We start from the raw sequence: 23,377 nt of genomic DNA on the forward strand, positions 1-23,377 counted from the left end.
AAGCTCAACGATATCTCTTCTGCCATTGGTCCTCCGCCAACAATACACAGGAGGGAATCTTGGTGGTTTCCTGATTCTCCAGTCCTTTGGGAGTTTCCTGCGTTTTGACTTTTGCCTTAGCCGTCTGAAACCTTTGGACTCGAACCATTTTATTCCGCTCTCGGCTGAGGCTGGAACGGCTTTACGCTTGGGGTCGTCGTCCCTTCAGCTACTTGACCTCGGGGTCCTTATTTTCTATTCCATACCTAGGTATGGTGTTTGCATTGTGACGCTAAACAGCTCTATACTCTCGCGTTCTGACCTATATTCATTCATTTGCCCGCACGTTAGTGCTGCTATCCCTTTCCCTCACCCAAAGTCTTGAGTTCACCACAGCCGTCATATTCCCGTTAGGACCAGGCTTAGCAGAGACCAAATCCGGCTTCTTGGTGCGTGTGGTTGCGAGCTCGCCCACATCCCTCACGGTTTCCATCAGTACACAGCAGAAACACGGCTGACCACGGCCTCATTCTACGGCCCTCTTCCTCCAAGTCTTTTGCTGCATATGGGCCTGTTTCCTTTGCTACCTCTCTTCAACCCGGATATTGTCGTGGGCTTGGCCGAGATTCTCCCGCTTCCCCCGGCCGTTAGCCAACCTGCTATTCTCACCCAAAGAAAGGCTTTAATCGATCTGAGTCAATAGCGTCTTTTCAGACCGCTAGGAGCCCATTGAGGCTACACGCCTTTGACTACACCAGCCTTCATCCACTCCCCCCATCGTCTATCTGGTCAGTGGAACCGCCCGCATTCCGTCTTACAGCCGACTCTCTGGAAGTAGTGGACTACTGGGCCCTTCCCGCTCTTTTCTTCCCTTCGGCCTGGCTGATCCTGATTCTCTTATTGGACGCTACCGAAAGGGTTCTGCACTTGAGTGCCTGAGTATAAGTTAGCTGTTGATGCAACCGATCTAAGCCGCCACTGATCTTCCACTAATAAGCTCGACACTGGCGTCTCTCTTTCCCATCCATCTATGTTGATTAGTTCTTCTTGACTAAACCAGAAATATTTTACAACATTCATGTCTCTGACAGCTGTTGAGACCGCCGCGGGAACATCACAGCGGCTAAACGCGATGCCACAGACCATGCCGGAGGCCATGCCACATCCACACGCGACGACAATAATGAAATGGGCACCGGACACACATTATCCTCCTCAGGGTCCAGTTCACTCTTACTATGACCAACACCTGTATTCCCCGACCGGCCAACTCATCGTAGGGCCCGATCATCGTCGTCCTTCACAGCTGCAGCAGCATCAACACCCTCGAACTGGCCATGGTTACCAATTGAATGGGATGCCAGGCTCTGTGCCTCAGAACCAACCTCATCCTCCTCATTCTCATCCACAATCGGGGCTATATGCTACTGACCACACAGCTGGACAGCAAGCCGGTCCTCCCCAAGCTCCATCTGCCATTCTTCAACGGAATAGCGAAATGCTGGACCACGCGCAGGGCCGCCATCCAGTGTATGCGCCGAGATCGCACTCGGTGTCAGAGGATCAACCGCCCACCTCTGTACATGGTCAGCATAGGCCATCAATTGACATGTGTGCCGTGCCGCCCTTCACAGAGTATCACTTCAATCCGCCTGTTACAACCAATGGTAGACCGCCTGATTCGAATAGTCCTATGGTATCCCCAACCGGACTGCGGCCTGATCCTATGAGGATAGCCGACATTCTTACTACTGGCGAGAGAAGTCGCAGTAGGACGAGCGTGGACAATCGCTTATCCGACAACCGCTTCAACCTCCAGATACGACAACAACCGATTGCGGCTCGATCATGTGGATTTGGGGAGAGAGACCGGAGAGTTATCGATCCGCCGCCAATCGTTCAGCTTCTCATCAAAGACGACAGTCTCACGAAAGAAGAGATAGCAAAGCATCTGCGCTATCCCCACTACGTGATGAGCTGCTCTATTTTCGATGAATCTGGGTCTTGTGATGCCTCATTCATGCCTGAGGAGTATCGGCAACAGCGCCGACTCATGGGCTTATTAGTCAGTGCCCCGTTTGTCGGCAAGGATGAACATGGCGAGGAGGGTTGCTTCTTCTGCTTTCCAGACTTATCCTGCAGAACTCCTGGCTCATTTCGCCTTCATTTCACCTTAGTCAAAATTGACCCAATCCGTGCAAAAGAGGTGAAGCGCTTTCCGACTTTGGTCACCGCCCAGAGCGAAGTTTTCACTGTTTATACAGCAAAGGACTTTCCTGGGATGCAGGCCAGCACAAAGTTGACTAAGCGACTTAAAGAGCAAGGCTGTATTATTTCTATCAAGAAGGGAAATGACCGGTCCAAAAACACCAGGAGTCACGACGATTCAAGCGATGGAGAGCAAGATGAGGGCGAAGCTACGTTGCAAGGAAAGCGGCGACGCCGTTCGGCACGACAGTGAACACGCAGCATATAATATACAGGGCGTTCAATGTGTTTTCAAGGCAGGCAAGGTCTGGGTCATATACGAACACGGATGGGACAACATGGCGCTATATTGATTGATGATGCTACCTGGGTGTTCATATACTGCGCTACAAGATGAAAGCTGTTCTGATGTGCTTATTATACCATTGGTTTACCTTTGTTTCAGCAAAGCATGCTTCAATTAAAAGAGTTTCAGTATATAAGCTGATGTTGAGAAAGAGCACTGTTCCCCTTATCACAACTTGTAGAATAAGGAGAACGGTTGTTCTCTCTCTCTTCTTGCATGTTCCCTTGTTGTCGCTAAGTACCCTGAATGCCCGTTACAAATCGCGACTCTTCTTCAGAATAGTCATACGTAGCTCAACGGACCAGATCACACTCGTCCGCCGAGGCATGATAGTAAAGACGTCAAACCCCAACTTATAGGGTTTGTATATCACGCTTCTGTGAACAGCAACCTTAGCAATAACCGGTTGCCTTGTTCCTTGTAGTCAGGATGATACTCTCGTTGCTGCAGGTACATGACTGTTACTCCTTTTCATGGCCTCTGTCTGTCCCAACACCTCCTCGGGTCATGGCCAGATTGGGATGATTGAGGAATAGTAGTGTTAAACCAAACCACTGTGCCATTGGACCCTACACTAGGGGCCTAAGGCAACAGGGCTTATATTTTGTACAACAAGTAGTTTACAGGTCTTAAGCCGTATAGCGTTTGGGCCCCAGCCAAAGGTTTCCATAGGCGTCCAAGATGAAAGTTACCCAATACTTTATTTCTAATCAACGTTCAAATGCATGACCGCTCGCTAGGAGGTTTTATGTTTCTAATGCAAGCTCTGGATCAAGGAGCCTTGTGTAGATGTGGCAAAATGCGTGCAACTTGTTGAATGTGATCGGTCAAGTTAACTGACTAGTACTTGTTAGGATGCCAAAGTGAGATTTCGTGAACAAGGAAAAATCTGACGATGAAAATTTTGTGACCTGGCAGCGTTATCTTTTGTCGTTAAGCTCAAAGTTCTTTGATCGCCCAACTGACTACTAGAATGGCATCCAGAAGATTGACACCACACCACTTCGCTGAGTTGATCGACAACTAGTCTAGCATCATGCTGAACCATCTCAGAAGAGTAGAGTTGGTCGCACTAAAAGTAAGCTATCTAGCTCACGTTCACAGATGTCAAAATTGGTGTATCAGCTTTTTTTTTTTTTTTTTTTTTTTTTTTTTTTTTTTTTTTTTTTTTTCAGACGGTTGTCCTTGCTAAATGCACATCTACTCGGTTAGCGGATGTTAGATAGAACCTTGATTAAACATTCTAAACATTCTCAGTCGCTGCTCGTCCATCGTTGTTAGAATGCCACTAGGCCTCATACTACCAACTTCTGCTACTATTCTGTCTCCCAGATCATGTACTCCAGAAATAGGCTCTGCTGTTAAGCGATGGCTTGGGACTACCCGCCTTAGACTGGGATGAGACTACGACCCGTGACGATATATACAGTACATACAAACATAGCCACCACCAAAAAGTGGTTGAGTCTGGTGCGGGAACTACGCAAGCTCCCGCATCTACTGGATATCTTGAAGGCTCCGTTATCTGATCTCGTGTGAGCCAGTCGACTAGTTACTTCGGAGAACGCTTGTCATTACAAGTCTATAAGAGTACTGCATTGCTTCATTGAGGGAAAATATCATACGGCACTCGGTCTCGTACCTTGGCGATGGATGTCAAAATAAATTCCAAAAGTGAGGCATTAAGACTTGTTTCTAAGAAAACGGCTCTTACGAACAATTTTCGTTGTTTCCAGCTCAGGCTGCACCGGAGAAAGGCATTGGAGATAAGTCTCCGGAGCAATCTTTGCTATAACATTCCACTGATCGATGATATGTGAGTGACAAACAGAGGCAAATCTGACATGTGCTTTCTGAATCACTGTCGTTGCCGATCATGCCAAGACCCGGAGTAAGACGCAAGGTTTTAAGACACATCTTTGATCCAGCAACTCATCCCTCTTGTCGCCGCCCCTCGCCATGCAAGCCTCAGCTCAACATGGTACATACAGTAGACGTGTCTCTCTTGCACATGACTAGCATGGTACTGTCCCGTTTCTGGCATTGCCGACTTTCAGGGATTTCTAACGGTGTCTTGGTCGATTTTGTGACGAATCGAGCTCACTAGCAACAACAAATTTGTTGTCAACATTGCGTTAGCCGACATCAACTTATCAACCCTTGATATGTCAGAGCCTAAGATACTCTCAGAGTCCTACTGCTGAAGCCTAGAACTCGATTCATTCTCTTCCCCTTTCTAACTTCTCCTACCTTGGCCCTGTTTACGGAGTGGATGCTGGATCAGATCATGAAGCTTGGCATGCGAGCAAAGCGGTGGTCTTTTTCAAAGAGCCTGGAAGTTATAACGACTTACTTCGTACATGCTTGACGGTGAAAAAGGCCAACACACCATTCCTAGCTATTGGCTCAGCCTCCTGACATATCTTATGGGTCCACTGGGCAAAGCATGTAAGGTAAGATTGTGTTTATCATGTTACCACAAGGCTTAGTCTTCCGCATGCAACGTCACAAGCAAACCCATTTGGAATAAACCGGCAGCGCCAGTATCCCTCCCGTACGCCACGAATTACCGATTACGTGCTTCTGACCTTGTTAACTGAAGTTGTCTCAGAATGCATTGTAAATTTGGCTGTCCGTTTTGATGGGAGCGGCTTCATATCGAGATTTCCCACAGCCTTTGCTTCTATGCACAGCGTCTCAAAAATTACTTCTGGCAAGCGTTTGGTTGTGCCCATGAGACGATTTGTCCTTGGAAGTTGGTGCCGATCTGCAACCTCCGCATAACAATGAGAGAAGGCCTCGTATGAAACATCAGATAACTCTCGAGAGAGCTTATACAGAAAACGGCAGATATCGCCCGTCAGCCGTAGAAAACCAACAGGTCACAAGCATATCTCCGAAGCATGTAAACTTACATGAGAACGTAGCCAACAGATGTTTAGGGGTTCATACCATTGAAACGCTCTTCCAGCAAAACATATGTGCAGATTAAACCTCGTGTGGGCTCATAACTCGTCCAGTACTACACAGGGAATCTCTGTGTTTCCAATGCCATGAATTAGTGTGTTGGTTGGTGGCTTGGATTATGTTCTCACTTGTCAAACGGACAGAACAAAACCTTTGAACTGGAAATCCTGATAAAATTGGGAGGGGAGATCACAGGTTTTCTAGGTGTCGCTTGATCTTTCAAGCATCAATCCTGGTTTCGTGGCTAACTGTTTATGAACTTGGCACAGAAGAACATGTTCCCGATGATGATGACAATGTCTACTGAAGGAGCAGACTTTATGAAGCTAGGTAGGGTGGAGTTGATCTTGGAAAACACGATTACGGATCTATTCTCATAGCAGAGTTTGAACTCATAACAACCCAGCACAGTTTGAGGTGCTCGCTATTTATGGTGACAAGGCCAGCTCTCACATTCTACCAACAGCAAAACTTGAAAACACCCTCTCTGCAATAATCAGAGTTTTATTCTGATGCACTCTGGACTTGAATCTTCAGCATCATTGCTGTATACAGGGTAGTTAGTACTCAGTATCGGACACATGAACATTGAAACCTTTTTGAGGGACACAGACATAACCATTCAATGCAGAACATTGGTGTTCACGCTGGGCTACAAAAATACATGTGTGGTTGATCAGAAAGATGTACTGTTCGATCTCTTCTCCGAATTTCCTTCTGGACTTGATGTGGGCGCAGGGTTGAATACAGTGGCTTAACTACTTTCTGGTCAATTAAAGATCGAGAAGCAAGGTGGCGGCTACCTGCATCCATTTGCCTAGCATGTGTAACTTTCGTACACCTTGGAGCATGTGTAGAATGACGATCAAGTCACGGCTCCAGTTGCCTTCTTTGAGGTACAGTATCTGGACGACGAATTGACATATGACCTATTATGAAAGCCCACACATTGGTAAACGGGCCTAGTGGTTTGCGACATCTTGAAAGGATCAATCAGAGACTTAAGATACTAATAAACAACCGGGTGACCGCCATCGAGTATTTTTTCCAGCCAAGAATCAAGAAAAACTGTAGATATAGGGAGGGCTCATCAGATAGGTGAACGGCGAGTTGGATCCCAGTGCCTCCATTCTCACATTTGTGTGAAGACCGGTGATTTAACGGATGCTCCTTCAGGTTGATATCTCTAAGCAGAGGTATTGAATTTTCTTCCGAAGCTGATTTGGTCATGGCTGAGCATATTGGTAATACATTTCCACTGCTTCAACTGAATAAAGTCCATAACGCTAACCAGTGGATGGTTACTGACTTCTCAACGCACCTGGAGATAAACAAATTTGATATAACTGAGGAGCAAAACCTCACATTCACCTATGGGATAGTCGGATGTTCCATGGCACACATTGCGCTCATAAAGGAGATTAGGAAAAGAGACATTAATTCCCAAGTGGCAGCTGGTGTTGAGGGTGAAGAGTGGGCTACAGAAGGAATGTACGCATTAACCAATAGGAGCCAGCTAAATAGTTGGCATAGCCTGATGTTTGATTCAACAAATCGAGGAGTTGAAGAGACGCTGGCCGTTGATAAAGCTCCCTTGATGGAAAAACAGGGAGAATCCTGGCGCGTTTCAGGTCATTCTGGTGGAGCTTATGTACCTTAGTCAGCATTCAAGAGATTGAGAAAGGTAGAAGCCACTGCGAGATGCTCTATAAAAACTTAGATCAATCCCACGGTGTTCGACCTCTTGCTAGGAGTTAGCGGCGCAACCCATAACACGCGATTTATAAGTCATATTCGGATACCGCTTGGGCTCAACGGAGGGAAACGATAACGAAAAGGTCTTTGAGTGAAGGCAAGGATAAACTGTTTGTTTGTCTGACCCCAGTCCAGGTTGCTCCAGGGTTGAAACACCCGCTCCGTTTCGCGGCCACAAGTAATAGTACAAGGATCAGCCTGAGGTTTCCTGTGTTGCTCAGAACAGCCTGTACTACGGATTAAAGGTTGACAAATTGTGAACCTTGCTGTTTAGAATGAGATGGTAGCAACATATAAAAGACTATCGAATTCTCATCAAGTGAACTAACCTAACCGTCAATGGTTATAGTCGTTGATCGCCCAAGGACCATCTCGATCATCCAGATTAAGCCCATGGCCTTGCCCCTGCAACACTAGTTAGATCCCTGTTGTTTCAGACCAGGTCACGATCTGCAGGCACTTTAGGGTGTGACCCTGTAATCTCCAAGATCTGGCGGGCTGGTCCTCATTATTCTGAACCTTTTCTGTTCTTTGTGTGTAGAAAACGAGGAGTAACGGTTGCGCAGCTTGAATCGCGACTATAGTTCTAGCGCGTGATCATTTGAAGCAAACATCTACATGATCAATGTATCACAGCAGATGAAGCCGGAGTGCAGAAATACGGACTTCAGCTCATCAATTTCACCACTACCAATCAAACATGACTGCGGCGGAACCATGGAAGTCACACCGACCGCCAGCGCATATCTGTTGTACACTGCTTGCAGTCGTTACCGCCTATCTGCCTTACCTTACCTCTAGGTATGTACCTATGAAGAACATTCACTTATTAGGTAGTGAGCCGTTATTTTCCTATTACATGCGAATACCTAGGGGCGAACTGTGATTCACGGTCCCTGCCAATTTCCCCTGTCCATCATCGAGGTACTAACCCGGGCGCCAGCCGCCATCCATGAATGAGGTTTTTCGATGCAGGTACGCATATGTATGGGTTGCAATAGATTCTGCCCAACCCTATGAAAAACAAGAACACACATCCAATGGTATTTCTGGACATTAGCGCTCATTGCTGATGCAGCTCTTGCCTGTTTCATCCGACATAACTCCTATCATGACAATGTCGAGCCCAAAAATCAAGGTTAGGTTCCAAGCATTAATTTACACATGGCCGCTAGATGTGGCTTGAGTCGCTGTAGCCAATCCTCTTTCACCATTTTGCTACACTAGAAAGTTCCGAAAACGCCTGGCGGCTTGGGCGACCCCTGAATTAGGCCCGGCCGTTAATAAAAACGGGGGAATAGTAGCTCGCCACGCCTATAGGCTCCATCACCATAATCCTTTGATCAAATAGACAGCCTCAATGACGAGAAGGCCAAGAAAACAATGATGGACGTGCACGCGCTTAGAGCATGTCCAAGTGGCTGCAGTGACAAGGCCAGTGCAGTGCTGATTATAGCATAGGTACTGGTACGCTGTGCACCAGTGCAGTGTTGGCAGCTGCGGCGAATGAATGAACGGATGGATCCTAAAGGATTCAGCCCAGGTCGGCCCTCGTTCACACAAAGACCTTCACCTCTGATCCTCGTCCAACATGCTTCTTTCTCTTCATCCTTCCACACGCTCCTTTTCTTATTTATCTTATTTTCCCTCGTACACTGCACTGCTGGGCACGTCCTCTCATTTTTCTACTCACTCACTCATTCATTCTTCAGAGCAGCTTCAGACCTTTCTTTTTTCTGAACTGTTTGTTACCCTCCTTTTTCACTGTCAACCACCACGATCTATCCGTCATCTCTGATTCTCTTGCACTCAACGTAGTGACTGGACGGTTGCGAAACATTCTTTCTTCTCACAGGTGCTCCGGTATCACCTTCGTGCCCCCCCGCTTTACACTTGTCTGCTTCTTCTTGAAGAAGAAGCAGGTTTCATTCTCAGCGCACAGAATCCCAGAGATCTCAACGCTAGCATTTACATCGTTTCCTACTCCGCCGTCGAAGATCTTTCTGTGCGGTTAAAATATTAGCTCGATACTTTTAAACACCATTTGCCATTGTCAATCACCATGAAGTCCGCTTTCGCTACCGCCGCTGCGGTCCTCGCCGGCGCCGCTTCTGCTGCTCACGAGACGGGCACCTTCGCCGTCTTGCGCTTCACCAACGATCAGCTCACTAGAGGTCGTATGGATCCCATCCTCTTCCCTGGCCAGACTTCCACTCATGTCCACCACATCATGGGTGGCAGTGGCTTCAGCACCAAGGCGACCGGAAAGGATCTCCAGAAGTCAAAGTGCAGCAATGCGCTTGTCAAGGGCGACAACAGTAACTACTGGTTTCCCACTCTTTACTTTCATGACCCCAAATCTGGAGAGTTTGAAGATGTAGAGTTCGACTACTTCAATGCCTACTACTTGTAAGAGCACTGCCTTGTCTCATTGCGCCACTCAAGCCCTTCACTTGCCCAATTAGCGGATTGTCTTGCGCACATTACTGATAAAGAATAGCTTCGAGAAGACACACGATGATATCAAGCCTTTCCCGGTTGGTCTCCAGATCGTTGCTGGTGATGCTATGACCCGTACCATGCCGAAGGCTGGCAGCAAGCCTAACCTTGACCCTTCAAAAGGTCCTGTCAATCCTGCCAGAATGACTTGCCCCCGCTTGAACAACGATTACACGCTCCCATCTTGGGATGCCAAGTCTGATGGCAAGATGGCTGGTGTAGGTGATCCTGTCAACAAGGGTGAGGGTGTCGGGTTCCCTGATCGAACTTGTGATGGCAAATATTCTCCCCTCCGAGCTGATGTCCACTTCCCCTCATGTTACAATCCTGAGGCTGGCCTCACCGACTTCAAGAACAACATGGCCTACCCCGAGGACAATGACGGCTATCTCGACTGCCCTAAGGGTTGGATTCACGTTCCTCACCTTTTCTACGAGGCTTATTGGCGCACCGACAAATTTACTGGCCGTTGGACTGAGGGTGAGGGCAAGCAGCCCTTCGTCTTCTCCAATGGCGACGTTACTGGATACAGCAGCCATGCCGACTTCATGGCCGGTTGGGACGAAGACCTCCTCCAGCATATCATTGACACATGTAACGCCGGTACCGAGGGTATGGACCACTGCCCAGGCCTGACTTACGGCCTCAACAAAGGCGACTGCACCATTGAGTCCGAGGTCGATGAAAAGATTACTGGCACCTTGAGCAAGCTTCCTGGAAACAACCCTTTGAGTGGATTTTCTTATGGCGATAAGGCCCCTTCAATGCCCTCCGTCGGCGACAAGGAGAGTAGCCCCAGCAAGCCCTCTGCCCAATCCCCCGCCAGCAAGCCGGCTTCTGGGGAGAAGACCACTGCCGCTGAACTCCCCGGCTACACCAAGCCAGCTTCTGATCCCACTGATGTCCATGAGGAACCAGTTGCTCCTAAGCCTACTTTACCTCCCAACCCTGCAGTTGTGTCTGAGGCGGCTGCTCAAGCAACCGATGTTCTCTCCAGTGTCCCCAAGCCGACCGACATCTTCGACAAGCCCGAAAAGCCCAAGAAGTGTAAGACTAGAGTTCATACAGTCTGGAACACCGTGACAGTCACACAGACAGCCAGTGTGCCTGTCCAGACTGAGGCTGGCACTCCTAGCTACAAGAGAGATCATGTTCGACGACATGCTCACCACCATGGCAGTGGACACAACCATCTCCGCCGCCGTAGCCACCTCCGCCGCTAATCATTGCTTACTGGCGAACTCGATCTGCTAATAGCCTACTTTGAATGGTAGGCCTAGGTGGCACAAAGCTTTTCTCTCATTTCTTGTGATGGTGCATCTACGGAGCATCTTGTATAGGGGTCCAGTGACCACTTCGCTTCCTTGGACCGGAGAATATAAGGCTGGCGAATTTCATGGACATGTATTTTGATTCAAGTTGCGTGGTGCAAGGGAATGGAATTAAGGGGAAGGAAGGAAGTTGTTGGATGATTCGCTTCTACACGTGTACATTTATGGAGGACATACCTTGCTTGCCAAGGACCCAAAGCGCTCGAGCGCACATCTTTTGCCCGTCATGAATCCAGGGCATACGCAAAATACATTCAACCGCAGCACACAAAAGTGATCAAGAATATCATCGGCATAGTAGCCACGCCCGTTTCTAATCCTACTAGTGACCATGTTGCTCGATTACAGAATCTGTTATCAGCCTAGGAGTTTGGACTCTGAACTTAACAATACTACAACAGACTCCGTATATCCTCAATTGCTCTAAGCTATCATTGTGCCATATTGTATTTTTACTTTCGTCCAGTCGCATTCCGAAAACCCTTCCTCCAAGCAGACCAGATACAATAGTACACTTATAACTAATAACTTTGTTGGTCGGCTAAAGTTCGGTTGGAAATTGGACGAACGTCCAGCCTTTCTCTCTTTTACATTTTCTTCTTCACCACACGACTCTTGGTCTCCCAAAACTACATTGAAAATGTCTCTTTATCATGAGGCAGCAGAGGTCCTAGCGGGATCGTCGTCTGAAGGTGGCAGTCTCAAGTCGCGTGTTTTTAAGAAGAAAAACCTTAAATCCGCACCAAACCAAGTTTACGCCTTGGTGTTGGAGAGTTGCAAATGGAGCATCATTCTGAAAGAAGTGATTGAGAGATCAGAACTTCTGAAACTTGAGCGCAAGGTTTGCATCCCGACCCTACATAAGACTATGGAACGCCTATACTGAATCATGCACGCAGCTGACCCCGACGTTGTCATTACTTCTTGTACATGACCTTTTATTGGCCAAGAAGGGAATTGCTCTTCCACAAGGTCATGGGCTTCGTGCATCAATTGAGAGGCACAAAGGACGCATCAGCTCAGAGTTCAAGCTCGCGCGGCTTCGGAGAAAGATGCCAACGCTCGAGGCTTTGAGAGAGCAAGTTGAGAGACAATGCGCTGGCGAAGAAGCGAATTACCCTCGCTGGGTTCGTGTCAATTCTGTAAAGAGTACACTAGAAGAACAGTTGGAGACGACGTTCTCCAAGTACACTAGAGCCACATCCATCAAGGAGGTCGTCACGAACACTGGAAGGCTCATATACATCGACCCACATGTGCCAAACCTTTTGGCCATCACTGCAGGGACAGATCTCACAAAATCCGAGGCGTATACAACAGGCAAAATCATTCTACAAGATAAAGCCTCTTGTTTCCCTGCTTATCTTTTAGATCCCAGAGTAGAGGATGGTGACCTGATCGACGCATGCTCTGCTCCTGGCAATAAGACAACTCACTTGGCGGCAATCCTCAAAGAACATAGACCTGAATCCAGTCCGCCAGAGCAGACAATCTATGCATTCGAAAAAGACTCTCGACGAGCACAAACTTTGGAGAAAATGGTCAAAATTGCAGGTTCAAAGCCCATGACAAAGATTGGATTCGGACAAGACTTCCTACAAGTCGACCCTATGGCAGAGAAGTACAAGTCCGTCGGAGCTTTGCTACTGGACCCAAGTTGCTCAGGGAGTGGAATCGTCGGACGAGATTCGATGCCGGACCTTCACCTGCCAGAAGGTATCAGTAGCACAGGAAAGGGTTCGACAGCGAAGCAAAACGGACGCAAAAGGAAACATGAGCAGACAGAGGCAGCTGAGGACAGAATCATGATAGATGATGACGGTAACGAGACAGCCATCAAGTCGGAGAAGGATTTAGAAACACGCTTGGAGGCGCTTTCTTCTTTTCAACTAACGCTTCTATTACACGCCTTCAAATTTCCGTCAGCAAAACGAATTACATACTCTACTTGTTCAGTCCACACGCAAGAAAACGAGCGTGTTGTCATGAGAGCTCTCGAATCCGACATTGCGAAGCAAAGGGGTTGGCGCATTCTGTTGCGGAAAGATCAAGTATCTGGTCTGAGAGAATGGCCCGTCCGAGGACTCCCTGAAGCATGTGGACGTGACGAAGATATAGCAGAAGCTTGCATTCGCTCCTATAAAGATGACGGGCAAGGTGTTATGGGCTTTTTTGTGGCTGGTTTCGTGAGGCCTGATGTACAAAGGTTCGGGACCAGCGGCAACGAGGGTCCTTACATGCGAGACGATAACGGTGTGATCATTCGTGACATGCTCGGTATGCCAGTCTTGAAAACAACTGGTGAGCATGTCTCTTTAACGGCAAGAGATGATAACAGTGGTAATAGAAAGGAAGAAGAAGAGGGTGTGGATGTGGATGTGGATGTGGATGAGGATGAGGAGGAAGATGAGGATTCACAAAGCGAGAGTACTGCAGCACATGATCTCAATGCTCGTCAGATCGCGTTCGATGCACGTCAAGGAACTTGCACGGACGAAGATGAGTGGGAAGGCCTTGAAGATTAAACCGGCAGCTCTGGAAAGTGCAGGGTATTTCTTTCGGCAGGTCGCAAGACGTCGTGTCACAGGCCACTGAGATCTGATCCATAACGACAAACGGCTCCTAGCGGATTGTATCTGCACCTCCTCAATCAAGGACGAAAAATAGGGGTATAACTTAAAGGACGAAAGACAGCGTGGTATCAGGTGATTCCATCCATCCTACGTGAATATGCCTCCACGTTGCAACCATCACATTGCGGCGCACTCTGCCGCCAAAAGCATCTCATCTATCTTCTCGACTTGATCTGATGAACTGAGATCAACCCGGAGGCACGGTTGGATTTACTAGGCGTAATAGTTCGAGAAACTATCAAACGGTATCGTTGAGTCCAGGCCTCGAGTTGAGTTTCCGTCTCCTTGATCAGAATTATATAATGGGGCTCAAAAGAATACACCGGCTCGTTCGAGTCCGAATCGCGGACAACAGAACGGATGTTGAAGATGCTGAGTGACGATGATAAACTAATATACTACAATTTTATAGCATGACCGAGTGGCAGAAGTCGATGGCATCATCAGTCAAACATTATTATAGCAAAACTTTAACTGCTTTTCATCAGTCAAATAGGGTCGGAAGGGTTCGGCTCCATTGATTTACGATTGATAGCCTACCTCTATGTGTTCATCAAAGTCAGCCTGATATCTCCCGGTGGGGTCGAGACGTGTTCAATAGAGTGCCATCGCCGAAATAGTCTATAGGCGATCAGAAGCGCCGGAAGGGAACGACATTGTCGGTTATCGTATGTTGGGCCCCCAGTCCTCAGCTCAAGGCTGGCCCAATTGCTAGACAAAATGTTACACGAGCGGGTGCAGCTACAAAAAAAAAAAAAAAAAGAGCTTGGGGATGGGATTCAAAAGCATATATGGAAGTTTCACGAGATAGGGATCTGAGCTTTAACACATCTGATGGCCATTGCCACCCGACCTGTAGAAAGCAGCATCAAGGTTGGTAAGATTTGGATTTCTCTGTCCGCAGTGTTGGTCCAGACGTGTGTTTGCTTCCAAAAAGGAATCGATATAGGGGCAAAAAGTCTTGTCTGGTCCAATTGCACGATAGGATCATATGCATTCTAATAGCAGCTCTGAGCAGGAATAATAGTAACGTTGATAAGTTAAACCTCGCACCGCATGTGATCATGGCTGGGTTCTGTCCAAACCAAGATCTGAACTTGTTATGGCCCCCCTCCCCTTTCGTTGCGCCTCTGTCAGTTCTGCTGGATTTGTGATTTCTCTTAAGACAGAATTCGGATAATTAGATCGGCCAATATGCGGCCATCGTAGTGAGATCTCGGTAAGCGATTGTTGAATTGATATTTTTCTTTGAACACCTGGGCTTCTCAGGGTGGCACACAGGTTTCCACGTCCGGGCCATTCCCCTAACACCTGGCTCAATGACCAAGATCGCCTCATGATGCTCATAAACTAGTCCTACGACAAGTTTTTGATGCGGCATACCGGGTTGACCATGGTCTTCACCATCTGCATGATATTGATCATGCAAATCCCTGTTGCCGAACCTAGCACGCCTATCTTCAACGCTGTGATCATTCTAGTGGGGTTGGGCTGTAGACTCTGACGGGATCGAGGGTACCTCTATTGGGGGCGATGGCATCCTCTGCTTGGGCAAAGCTACCATCACCAGTTCGATGACATTTGCGATAGCTTTGATGATTTTAGTGGCTCGTCAGGCTCAGTTGAGCCAGGGTAATAGATTGGCTTCATTCTGTAGAAAGCATATTCCTCGTGAACGCTTTGTATATACTCCGCAAGCCTCGGGTAAACAGTAGTGATCCTCCCAGACACCCTTGATTTTTTTATAAGCATTGGTCATATCTGCATCTGCAGAACAACATGTTAGAACAAACTTAGTAAAGAGTCCTCTAAGCTTAGGTTAGGATTACCTAAATGTTCTCATAACTTAGGATAGAAGTCTCGAGTATTCTTGCCTCCCCTATCTGCTTCAACCTCCCCGCCATTGTCACAGCCAGGCTGGCACGGCAAACACGGGCCTTATGACCACATCTTTGACACTATGAATTGACATAAATTAGTATTGTATCTTTCAAAGCGAAAGAGCAAGAGAAAAGAAAAAGGCAGTAGAGAAATGAATATACTTTCGTAGTTGCATCGCAAGCGGCGCCTACCACCAGCGACCCCACCAACATTGCTAGTGATATTCTGATTCTATATATGTGTATTAGCATGTAGCTCCCAAGTCTGCAGCAAGCTTCTCACGGTCATGTCAACTTGAACGTGTGATTTCGATGGGTGCTTTGTCGACTGGGATGATGGCAGGCTTGTGGCGGCCAAGCGTTCGTAGCGACGTCGCTCTTCTGTGATGCAGATGGATGTTTCAATTCAGAAGAATGGAAGCTGGGAGCGGGATAACACGTAAGCGCACGTGATTCTTTCAGGCGTGTTTTCATGAATACCTACCGAGAACATTTTGGCAGGAGCGACAGCTACGTCATGGTATGTTGTAGCAGATCAATAATAAGGTACTGTAAGCAATAGCTTTTAACTAAGTACCTATATATAGCACTTTTTCTGAACTTCTGCTTAATTTCTTAGGTGCTTGGTCAAAGGAGAATGCTTCCCGTAGAGAATTATAGTAATACGATCGCTGTTAAATGTAGTTATCACGAGTTTATATGTTGGTGTTTTGAGCTTTCTACGTAAGTTTCGGACATTGAATCTTAATAGTGGAATGACAGGGTCTAATGCTGTGGAGATGTGCCGCTAAACATCATTCATGCAAGGTACCAACTCTTAATGCGCACCCAAGGGTGTTACTGGAATAGATTTTTGATCCATATCATTTCTATAACGTAATTTGCCCATATACAACAGTCATAATGATCTCGCCTCATTACTCATTAACACAGTCTACCACCAAGACATCTGTCGAAATTGACAAACAAGCCATTACATTACCCGTGATTATCGCCACATTAAGCTCCATTTCTATACACCTGAGCACCTTGGTTTCTAAACATGATCGTGTCTCTCCGTTGAAGAACCATCAACGCTCGGTTCAACGCTTGTTCGCTGTATCCTTTGCCCTCGACCATTTCCCTCCTAAGTGTAGATAGGCTAGTACTCCAACCAATAGGCAGGCGACGTTTGAGCTCCGTCTCAAGGCGGTTAACTTCATCGTTCAACTCGCGACTCCCCTGATTGCTGCCCTGGTTGACGGCATCCATTGTAGAGCACAGGAACAGTCGAATGGCCTCGTCGACATGTACTTCGGTGGCGATGGGTGAAAGGGTGAGCTTAGCAAGAGACTCGGTGATACGAACGATAGCCTCAAGTTGACGGACTGTGATGGGAATAGAGGAACGTGTGTTTGCTTCCATCTCAGCAGCATGGACCTGGCGTCGGATAGAGACGAAGTGAGAAGAAAGCTTTTCAGCAGCCTCGGAACTCAGTCTGGGTGCACAGCGTCTGTCGGATATCAGTATAAAAAACCAAAGATTGTAAAGGTTGGAATTGCAACTCACGTCTTGCAGTAGGTGATGTATCGTCGCATCTTGTCGATGGGAATTTCGGTTTCAGTCATGTCCTCGGCGCCTCTACCATTCATCTGGATACTGAGAACGTGCTTGGCCATAGTCTCATCCTTCTCGCGGCTATGGTCATCCTTGACAATGAAGATCATATCAAAACGTGACAGAATAGTAGTCTGAAAGTCGATGTTTTCTCCAGGAGTCTTCATATCATCATACCGACCAAAGATAGGATTGGCAGCAGCCAAGACTGATGTTCGCGCATTCAGAATAGTGGTGATACCGGCCTTTGCGATGGAAATAGTCTGCTGTTCCATAGCCTCATGAATCGCAACTCGATCTTCGTCTCTCATCTTGTCGAATTCATCAATACACACAACTCCTCCGTCAGCTAAAACCATGGCACCGCCCTCGAGATAGAATTCCCGAGTGGATTGATCACGCTGAACAGATGCTGTCAGACCTGCAGCGGAGGAGCCCTTTCCCGAGGTGTATATAGAGATAGGAGCCGCTTTCTCAACAAATTTCAGAAGCTGTGACTTGGCTGTACCGGGGTCACCAAGAAGCAATACGTTGATATCGCCTCTCAATTTCATTCCATCGGGAAGGATTTTCTTTGAGCCACCTAACAGCAAACAAAGAATTGCCTTCTTGATATCGCGGTTACCGTAAATAGAGGGCGCAATGCAGTCGGCCATCACGTTGTATATATCGGGCCGTCTGCTGAGCTCCAGAAATTCTTGCTCCTCTTCCTCTGAGAAAGTCGCATTTCCCTTGGCTGCTTGATCGATATCTGTCTGGATCCCAACCGCTCTGAGATAAGGGGTACGGATGGCTACAGCACCACCATTGGAGGAGTTCTTAGAAGCCTTGTTTTGGTAGATTGAGAAGATGCCCATAACAGTACATCTCGATCCGGGAACAACCCTGTTTGTGAGGTATCTATCAGCTGAGATGAGAACGTGTCGAGGCAGTTCTCCGACAGGGACTTGATCGGGAGCCTCTTGAAGCTTGATGATCTGCTGATCAACAAAGCCAGACTTTTCGTGAACAACAAAGTAGGGATCCAAAGGACATTTCGGAGTTGGATCGTTGGGAACTCGGCTACGAGCACATTGCCGAGGCAGAGTGACGCCTGTGAAGCCACCTAGAACTGGAATGTTTTGTGTGTGCCCGCAGTTGCGGCATTGAATATGGAGTCCTGTCGCCTTGGATGACATAACAGAGGCGCCAATGACAATACCCGGGACTCGCACCAGTCGCGCGATGGTCACGGAATCGAGGTTACGGATCGAGACGTCGTCGGCATTCGAGTGAAGGAGAAGTTGGTGATCAGGGATCTCGGCCTTGGGCTCATGAGGGAAAACGATACGGTGTGTGCATTTTTTTAGTGCATTTTCAAACTATTGATTTGTTAGAGATTTATATATTGCGCGCTGCGTGGTCCCTACCAGAGGGATAATCTCTGCAGGCTCAGATGTCAATCGGTGGGCGAGCTCTTCGTTAAAGCTGATCAAGTCATTGATGTTGACATCACAGAAGTATCTCTTGAGGAGGGCATTCTCTCGGAGTTGATCTCTACAGCACCGTTATTATGAAGAACTGTCGAAGGCTAGATATCTGGGGGCAAACCTGTAGACGAAGTTGTTATCAAGTCGAAAATCAAGGATGAATGTTTCAAGCTGTGTCTGGAGCTGCATTCGAGTATCGCCGTTTTCAGCGTAGCTCGGCTCATAGACATGAGCCGAGTAGATTGATCCGCGGTCCATTGTGTGTCTGCGTGATGTTGAATAATTTGGTGAATCACTCCTTTCCTTACGTTGCAATCCTCAAAGTTGACCAGGAAGTTTGGAGATCTTGTTTGTGGATCGATGGAGGGGCTTCACTCCGCAAGTTGGAAGGGTAACCTTAGGTCAATTTACGCGAAAACGCGCAGTCCCTCGAGACGCGACGCGTGTATAGTGGTTGCAGCTCTACCCCGTACCTTAAGGGACAGTTATCAAAAGCTCAGCGTTTATCATCACGTGCTGACGCCAAGGCAATAATCGGTTTAGGGGGGGAAGTTGCGTAACTTACAAGGTGTCTAGACGGCGAGATACTGAAGGTAATTCAAGACCCTTTTGGTGATGACGGCGCATTCTTGATACCGATCCTCTCTTTTTTTCTCTTTACTTAACTGTCCTTTCAAATCTTACCTATCATATACATCTGATGGTGCACATTTTGTTTGCAATCCTTTGAGCGATGATACCCTACTAATACACCATCTACATCCCACATTCGCCTCGGAAGCTGTCCTTGCTTATCCGGATCTCCATTGATCATGTTTTCTCCCAGCTCTCCCAACGCTACCAAGTCTGCGGACAACCTTGCAGCATTGTCGCCTATAAGTCGCGGGGAGCTTCCCTTTCACAGGTAGTCTTAGGTGCTTTTATTGCATACTAACAAACGAGACTAACTTGGTCGCAGCAACAGTCACAGACATGCTCAAATGCATCCCCACCCGTCATCAAGACGTGGCTCTACAGCGAGCTCTATTCATTCAGTAGGAGGTATTCTTGACAGTGCCCCCAGTAATTTGGCAGCTTCAGTATACGAGTCAAGTCAGAATGGTTCGTTTTGCTTCACATATCTTTCATCGTAAAGCTAACTTCTCGAAGCTATCTCAACCCTTCTTCAACCCCCAATTGTACGAACTGGTCTTCAGCCTCACACCTCAGCACCGGCCTCAACCGCGCATAAACCCCCGACGGCCCGGGACATCCCCCCAGTAACGTTGACAAACATCACAAAAGTCGACGCTGAAGAATTCAAGCCCTATTTGTCACAGATTGGAACCCTATACGAACAGCTGCAGCGCTTGAAAGAGAGCGACGAGGATGCCAACAAAGAGCAGCGCACTGGCCGGCAAGATACCCCGACCGAATCCAGTGGTGATGGATACTTACGGCCGGGGCCTAAGCCTCGTCCAACTCGGAAAGGCTCGACTGCATCACTTTCTTCGATGAACTCGAATGATGGCCACAGCCCTGTGAGAAGACCAAGTGCTGGCTTCGTTCGAAGGTCTACCCATGGACCTCCTCCGTTATCAACGATCCCAACTGTGTACTTTGACGATGAATTCCATCTCGAGAATCCCCGAACTTTTGACATTGTGAGCGAACGATCCGAGGTTATCCGACCCGCCAATGCCACTGACGGGCAAAGCTCACTCAACGGAAGCGCTGCCGCGCCAAGGAAGGCTCTTGCAACCAATGCAATTTTGCAAGAGAAGCTGTCTTGGTACATGGACACTATCGAGGTTCATCTAATCAATTCCATCTCCACCGCATCAACAACGTTTTTTACTGCCCTGGGATCGTTGAAGGAACTCCATTCAGAAGCCGCAGAATCTGTTGGGAGAATTAAAACACTCCGAAAAGAGCTGAAAGCTTTGGACGAAGAGATTGCAACCAGAGGCCTCCAGATTGTCTACCAGCGAAGGCGCCAAGAAAATCTACGTCAACTTAACGATGCTGTGCTTCAGCTGAGGCAGATTGCGGACGGCCTTGCGAGGTGCGAGACGCTAGTGGACGAAGGGGAAGTTGATAAGGCACTGGCGAACATCGACTCTCTTGAAAAGCTTATTGCAGGCGAAGGGGACGCTACTACTGCAAATGAACCTGACATTCAGTTGCGGGACCTACGTTCAGCTTCGGCTTTACAAGGCGTCAACGCGGATCTAACAGCTTTGCGGTCTCGTATAGGAAAGGCATACGAAACCAACTTTCAGAATATTCTAATACGTGATCTACGACGACACGTCGAATCTGTGTCATCCCAAGAGATTCTTCTCAGGTGGAGTCACGCAGCGAGTCGATCCAAAGGTAGCCATGCCAGGTCTCCTTCAGTGTTTCCAACCTATCTCACAAATACCGATGAATTGAAGACTGAGCTGCTGCCCAATATGATCAGTCTGCATCGAGCAAGACATATCGCAGAAGCGACTGTCGCATACCGAGAGTCTGTCTTGCGTGAAATCCGAAACTTGATCAGACGCCCCCTGCCCAGTTCTACAGATGATGACAATGAGTCGATGATGTCAGTCTCTACTGCAAGTGGTGGTCGTCATCTATCAAATCAGGAAAAGTCTTCCATTTTGGCACGGAATCTTCGCTCTTTGGATCCCGAGGATGGTGAAGATCTTCTGATCAAGATCTACATCGGAGTCACAGAGACACTCAGGAGGCTTACGACACAAGTCAAGGTCTTGTTGGAGATTACCAGCTCCCTCACTGAGAGCCCACAAGGGGAAGGGTTGATGTCTCCCACAGCCAGATCACCGATATCCAGTCCCAGGCCAGATAGATTCCCAAGCAATCCTATGAACAGTGCAACATTCGAGGTTCAGGAGGAGCTCCACAAGAGCCTTGATGTTACTAATCTCCTTGGCCAAGCTGTCGACGTGGCAATTGAGAAAATTGTCAAGGTCTTGAAGGTTCGAGCAGAACAGACTGCACAGTTACCTCTAACCCTCTTCCTCCGTTACTTTACACTCAACCTCTATTTTGCCACCGAATGCGAGTCGATCTCTGGCCGAAGCGGCACGTCACTCAAGAATGTGGTTAATGGACACATCAAGGACTTCGTGCAACGGAATCGCGATGCCGAAATGCAGAAGCTGGCTCAGGGTATGGAATCTGATCAGTGGAATGCCAAAGACTTTACTGAGAAGAACACCGAGTTGCTCAATACCATCCTGGGGAGCAGCACGCATGATCCCCATGAGTGGACAGACAGTACTAAGATTTGGATACCTAGTTCGGAATTAGAGCCTGTCAACGAGGACGATGCAATCGAAACAAACGGAACCGGCAAGGAAAAGACCAGGACTGCTACAATCGATTCAGAGACATTCATGTTACCAAAGTCAGCCATTTTATGTTTGGATGGAATCGCCAAGTTCTCTCATCTGATCAGCGGCATACCGTCTATGACTGTTGATATTGCGACCTCATTAATCGCGTATCTTCAGCTTTTTAACTCAAGATGCACACAACTTATTCTTGGTGCCGGGGCAACGCGGTCAGCTGGGCTAAAGAACATCACCACCAAGCATTTGGCCTTGGCCTCCCAGGCGCTCTCATTCACAGCAACTTTGATCCCGCATGTTAGGGAATTTGTGCGACGTCACGCTGGGTCCGGAGCGAGCGTATCAAATCTCATGGGTGAGTTCGACAAGATTAGACGACTACTGCAAGAGCACCAAGATAGTATCTACCAGAAACTGGTTGAGATCATGGGCGGCCGAGCAGCCATCCACTCACGGACGATCAAGACGATCGACTGGGACGCAGATGGAGACAAGGGCGTCCATTCATACATGGAAACACTGGCGAAGGAGACAACTACTCTGCATCGCGTCCTAACGAAACATCTCCCTGAGACATCAATTCAGATGATCATGCTTCCTGTGTTTGCTAGTTATAGGGATCAGCTTGGGTCAAGTTTTAGAGAAGCAGATCCCAAGACTGAAACTGGCCTGAAAAGGTACGTTCTGTTTAGTTTTAATTAAGCAATCCAACTGACCATCTCCAGTATGAACAACGACATTGAATTCCTCACGACAAAACTCGGAAAGCTGGATGGCTTTGGGGAAACGGGAGAGTACCTACAAAAGATCATCAAGTCTAAGCAGGTCAAGGTAGTAGAGCCGATAACAGAAACGCCCGCAGATGAAAAAAGAGACGATGAGTCCAAGGAGAGTGAGGCGGTCCCTGCATCGGAATCCACGGCGGAGAAGGAAGAGAAGTAGATATTATGACAACTTAACTTAGAGCACCTTTCTTTCGGGCGAATGATCAAGACAGAGTCTGGTTGAACGAAGCGCCTCCATGCAGGACAAGCACCAGTAACTAGTTGCATTGCTGACGTTCACTCAATCCCGACTCGCCTTTGATGAGCGGAGACGTAGACATCGAGTTAATGTAAAAGATCCGCGGGGCGTCGAGTTCACATCATAAATACTCTCTCACAGTTGAGAGTTAATATTGTAGTTCCGAGTTATACTATTGTGAGCTAGATTGGTACTGGTAGTTCTCAAGACTGGCGTCAAGCTTCTCGTTTTTTCCCGCAACCCGCATTCCAAACGAATTGCATTCCAGTCTCTCAAGCTGCCTCCGAGCGCCCAACCTGTCTTCCGACAAGCAACTACGGAGTAAGTTAGGCTTGAATACCCGACGGGAG

General features: G+C 47.8%; 5 protein-coding genes across 5 annotated transcripts; 4 read left to right on the top strand and 1 right to left on the bottom strand.

Annotated features, from left to right (window-relative positions):
* Positions 1-1,057: 1,057 nt before the first annotated feature.
* On the top strand, positions 1,058-2,440 carry J7337_002541 (uncharacterized protein; the record flags this gene model as incomplete). The annotated part of the gene is made up of 1 exon (XM_044820268.1): positions 1,058-2,440. One exon carries the CDS (start codon positions 1,058-1,060, stop codon positions 2,438-2,440), a length of 1,383 nt encoding a protein of 460 aa, XP_044684568.1.
* A 6,877-nt stretch (positions 2,441-9,317) lies between these two features.
* On the top strand, positions 9,318-10,977 carry J7337_002542 (uncharacterized protein; the record flags this gene model as incomplete). Its single annotated transcript, XM_044820269.1, has 2 exons — positions 9,318-9,664; positions 9,756-10,977. 2 exons carry the CDS (start codon positions 9,318-9,320, stop codon positions 10,975-10,977), a joined length of 1,569 nt encoding a protein of 522 aa, XP_044684569.1.
* A 748-nt stretch (positions 10,978-11,725) lies between these two features.
* Positions 11,726-13,610, top strand: J7337_002543 (uncharacterized protein; the record flags this gene model as incomplete). Its single annotated transcript, XM_044820270.1, has 2 exons — positions 11,726-11,926; positions 11,985-13,610. 2 exons carry the CDS (start codon positions 11,726-11,728, stop codon positions 13,608-13,610), a joined length of 1,827 nt encoding a protein of 608 aa, XP_044684570.1.
* Positions 13,611-16,597: 2,987 nt separating this feature from the next.
* MCM5 (minichromosome maintenance protein 5) lies at positions 16,598-18,921 on the bottom strand (the record flags this gene model as incomplete). The annotated part of the gene is made up of 4 exons (XM_044820271.1): positions 16,598-17,090; positions 17,147-18,555; positions 18,604-18,730; positions 18,785-18,921. 4 exons carry the CDS (start codon positions 18,919-18,921, stop codon positions 16,598-16,600), a joined length of 2,166 nt encoding a protein of 721 aa, XP_044684571.1.
* Positions 18,922-19,475: 554 nt separating this feature from the next.
* J7337_002545 (uncharacterized protein) lies at positions 19,476-22,946 on the top strand (the record flags this gene model as incomplete). Its single annotated transcript, XM_044820272.1, has 4 exons — positions 19,476-19,567; positions 19,622-19,764; positions 19,813-22,681; positions 22,730-22,946. The coding sequence occupies 4 exons, from the start codon at positions 19,476-19,478 to the stop codon at positions 22,944-22,946; spliced, it is 3,321 nt and encodes a 1,106-aa protein (XP_044684572.1).
* Positions 22,947-23,377: the final 431 nt, after the last annotated feature.

This window comes from Fusarium musae, chromosome 2, assembly GCF_019915245.1.
Source record: "Fusarium musae strain F31 chromosome 2, whole genome shotgun sequence".
In the NCBI taxonomy this organism is placed as follows: domain Eukaryota; kingdom Fungi; phylum Ascomycota; class Sordariomycetes; order Hypocreales; family Nectriaceae; genus Fusarium; species Fusarium musae.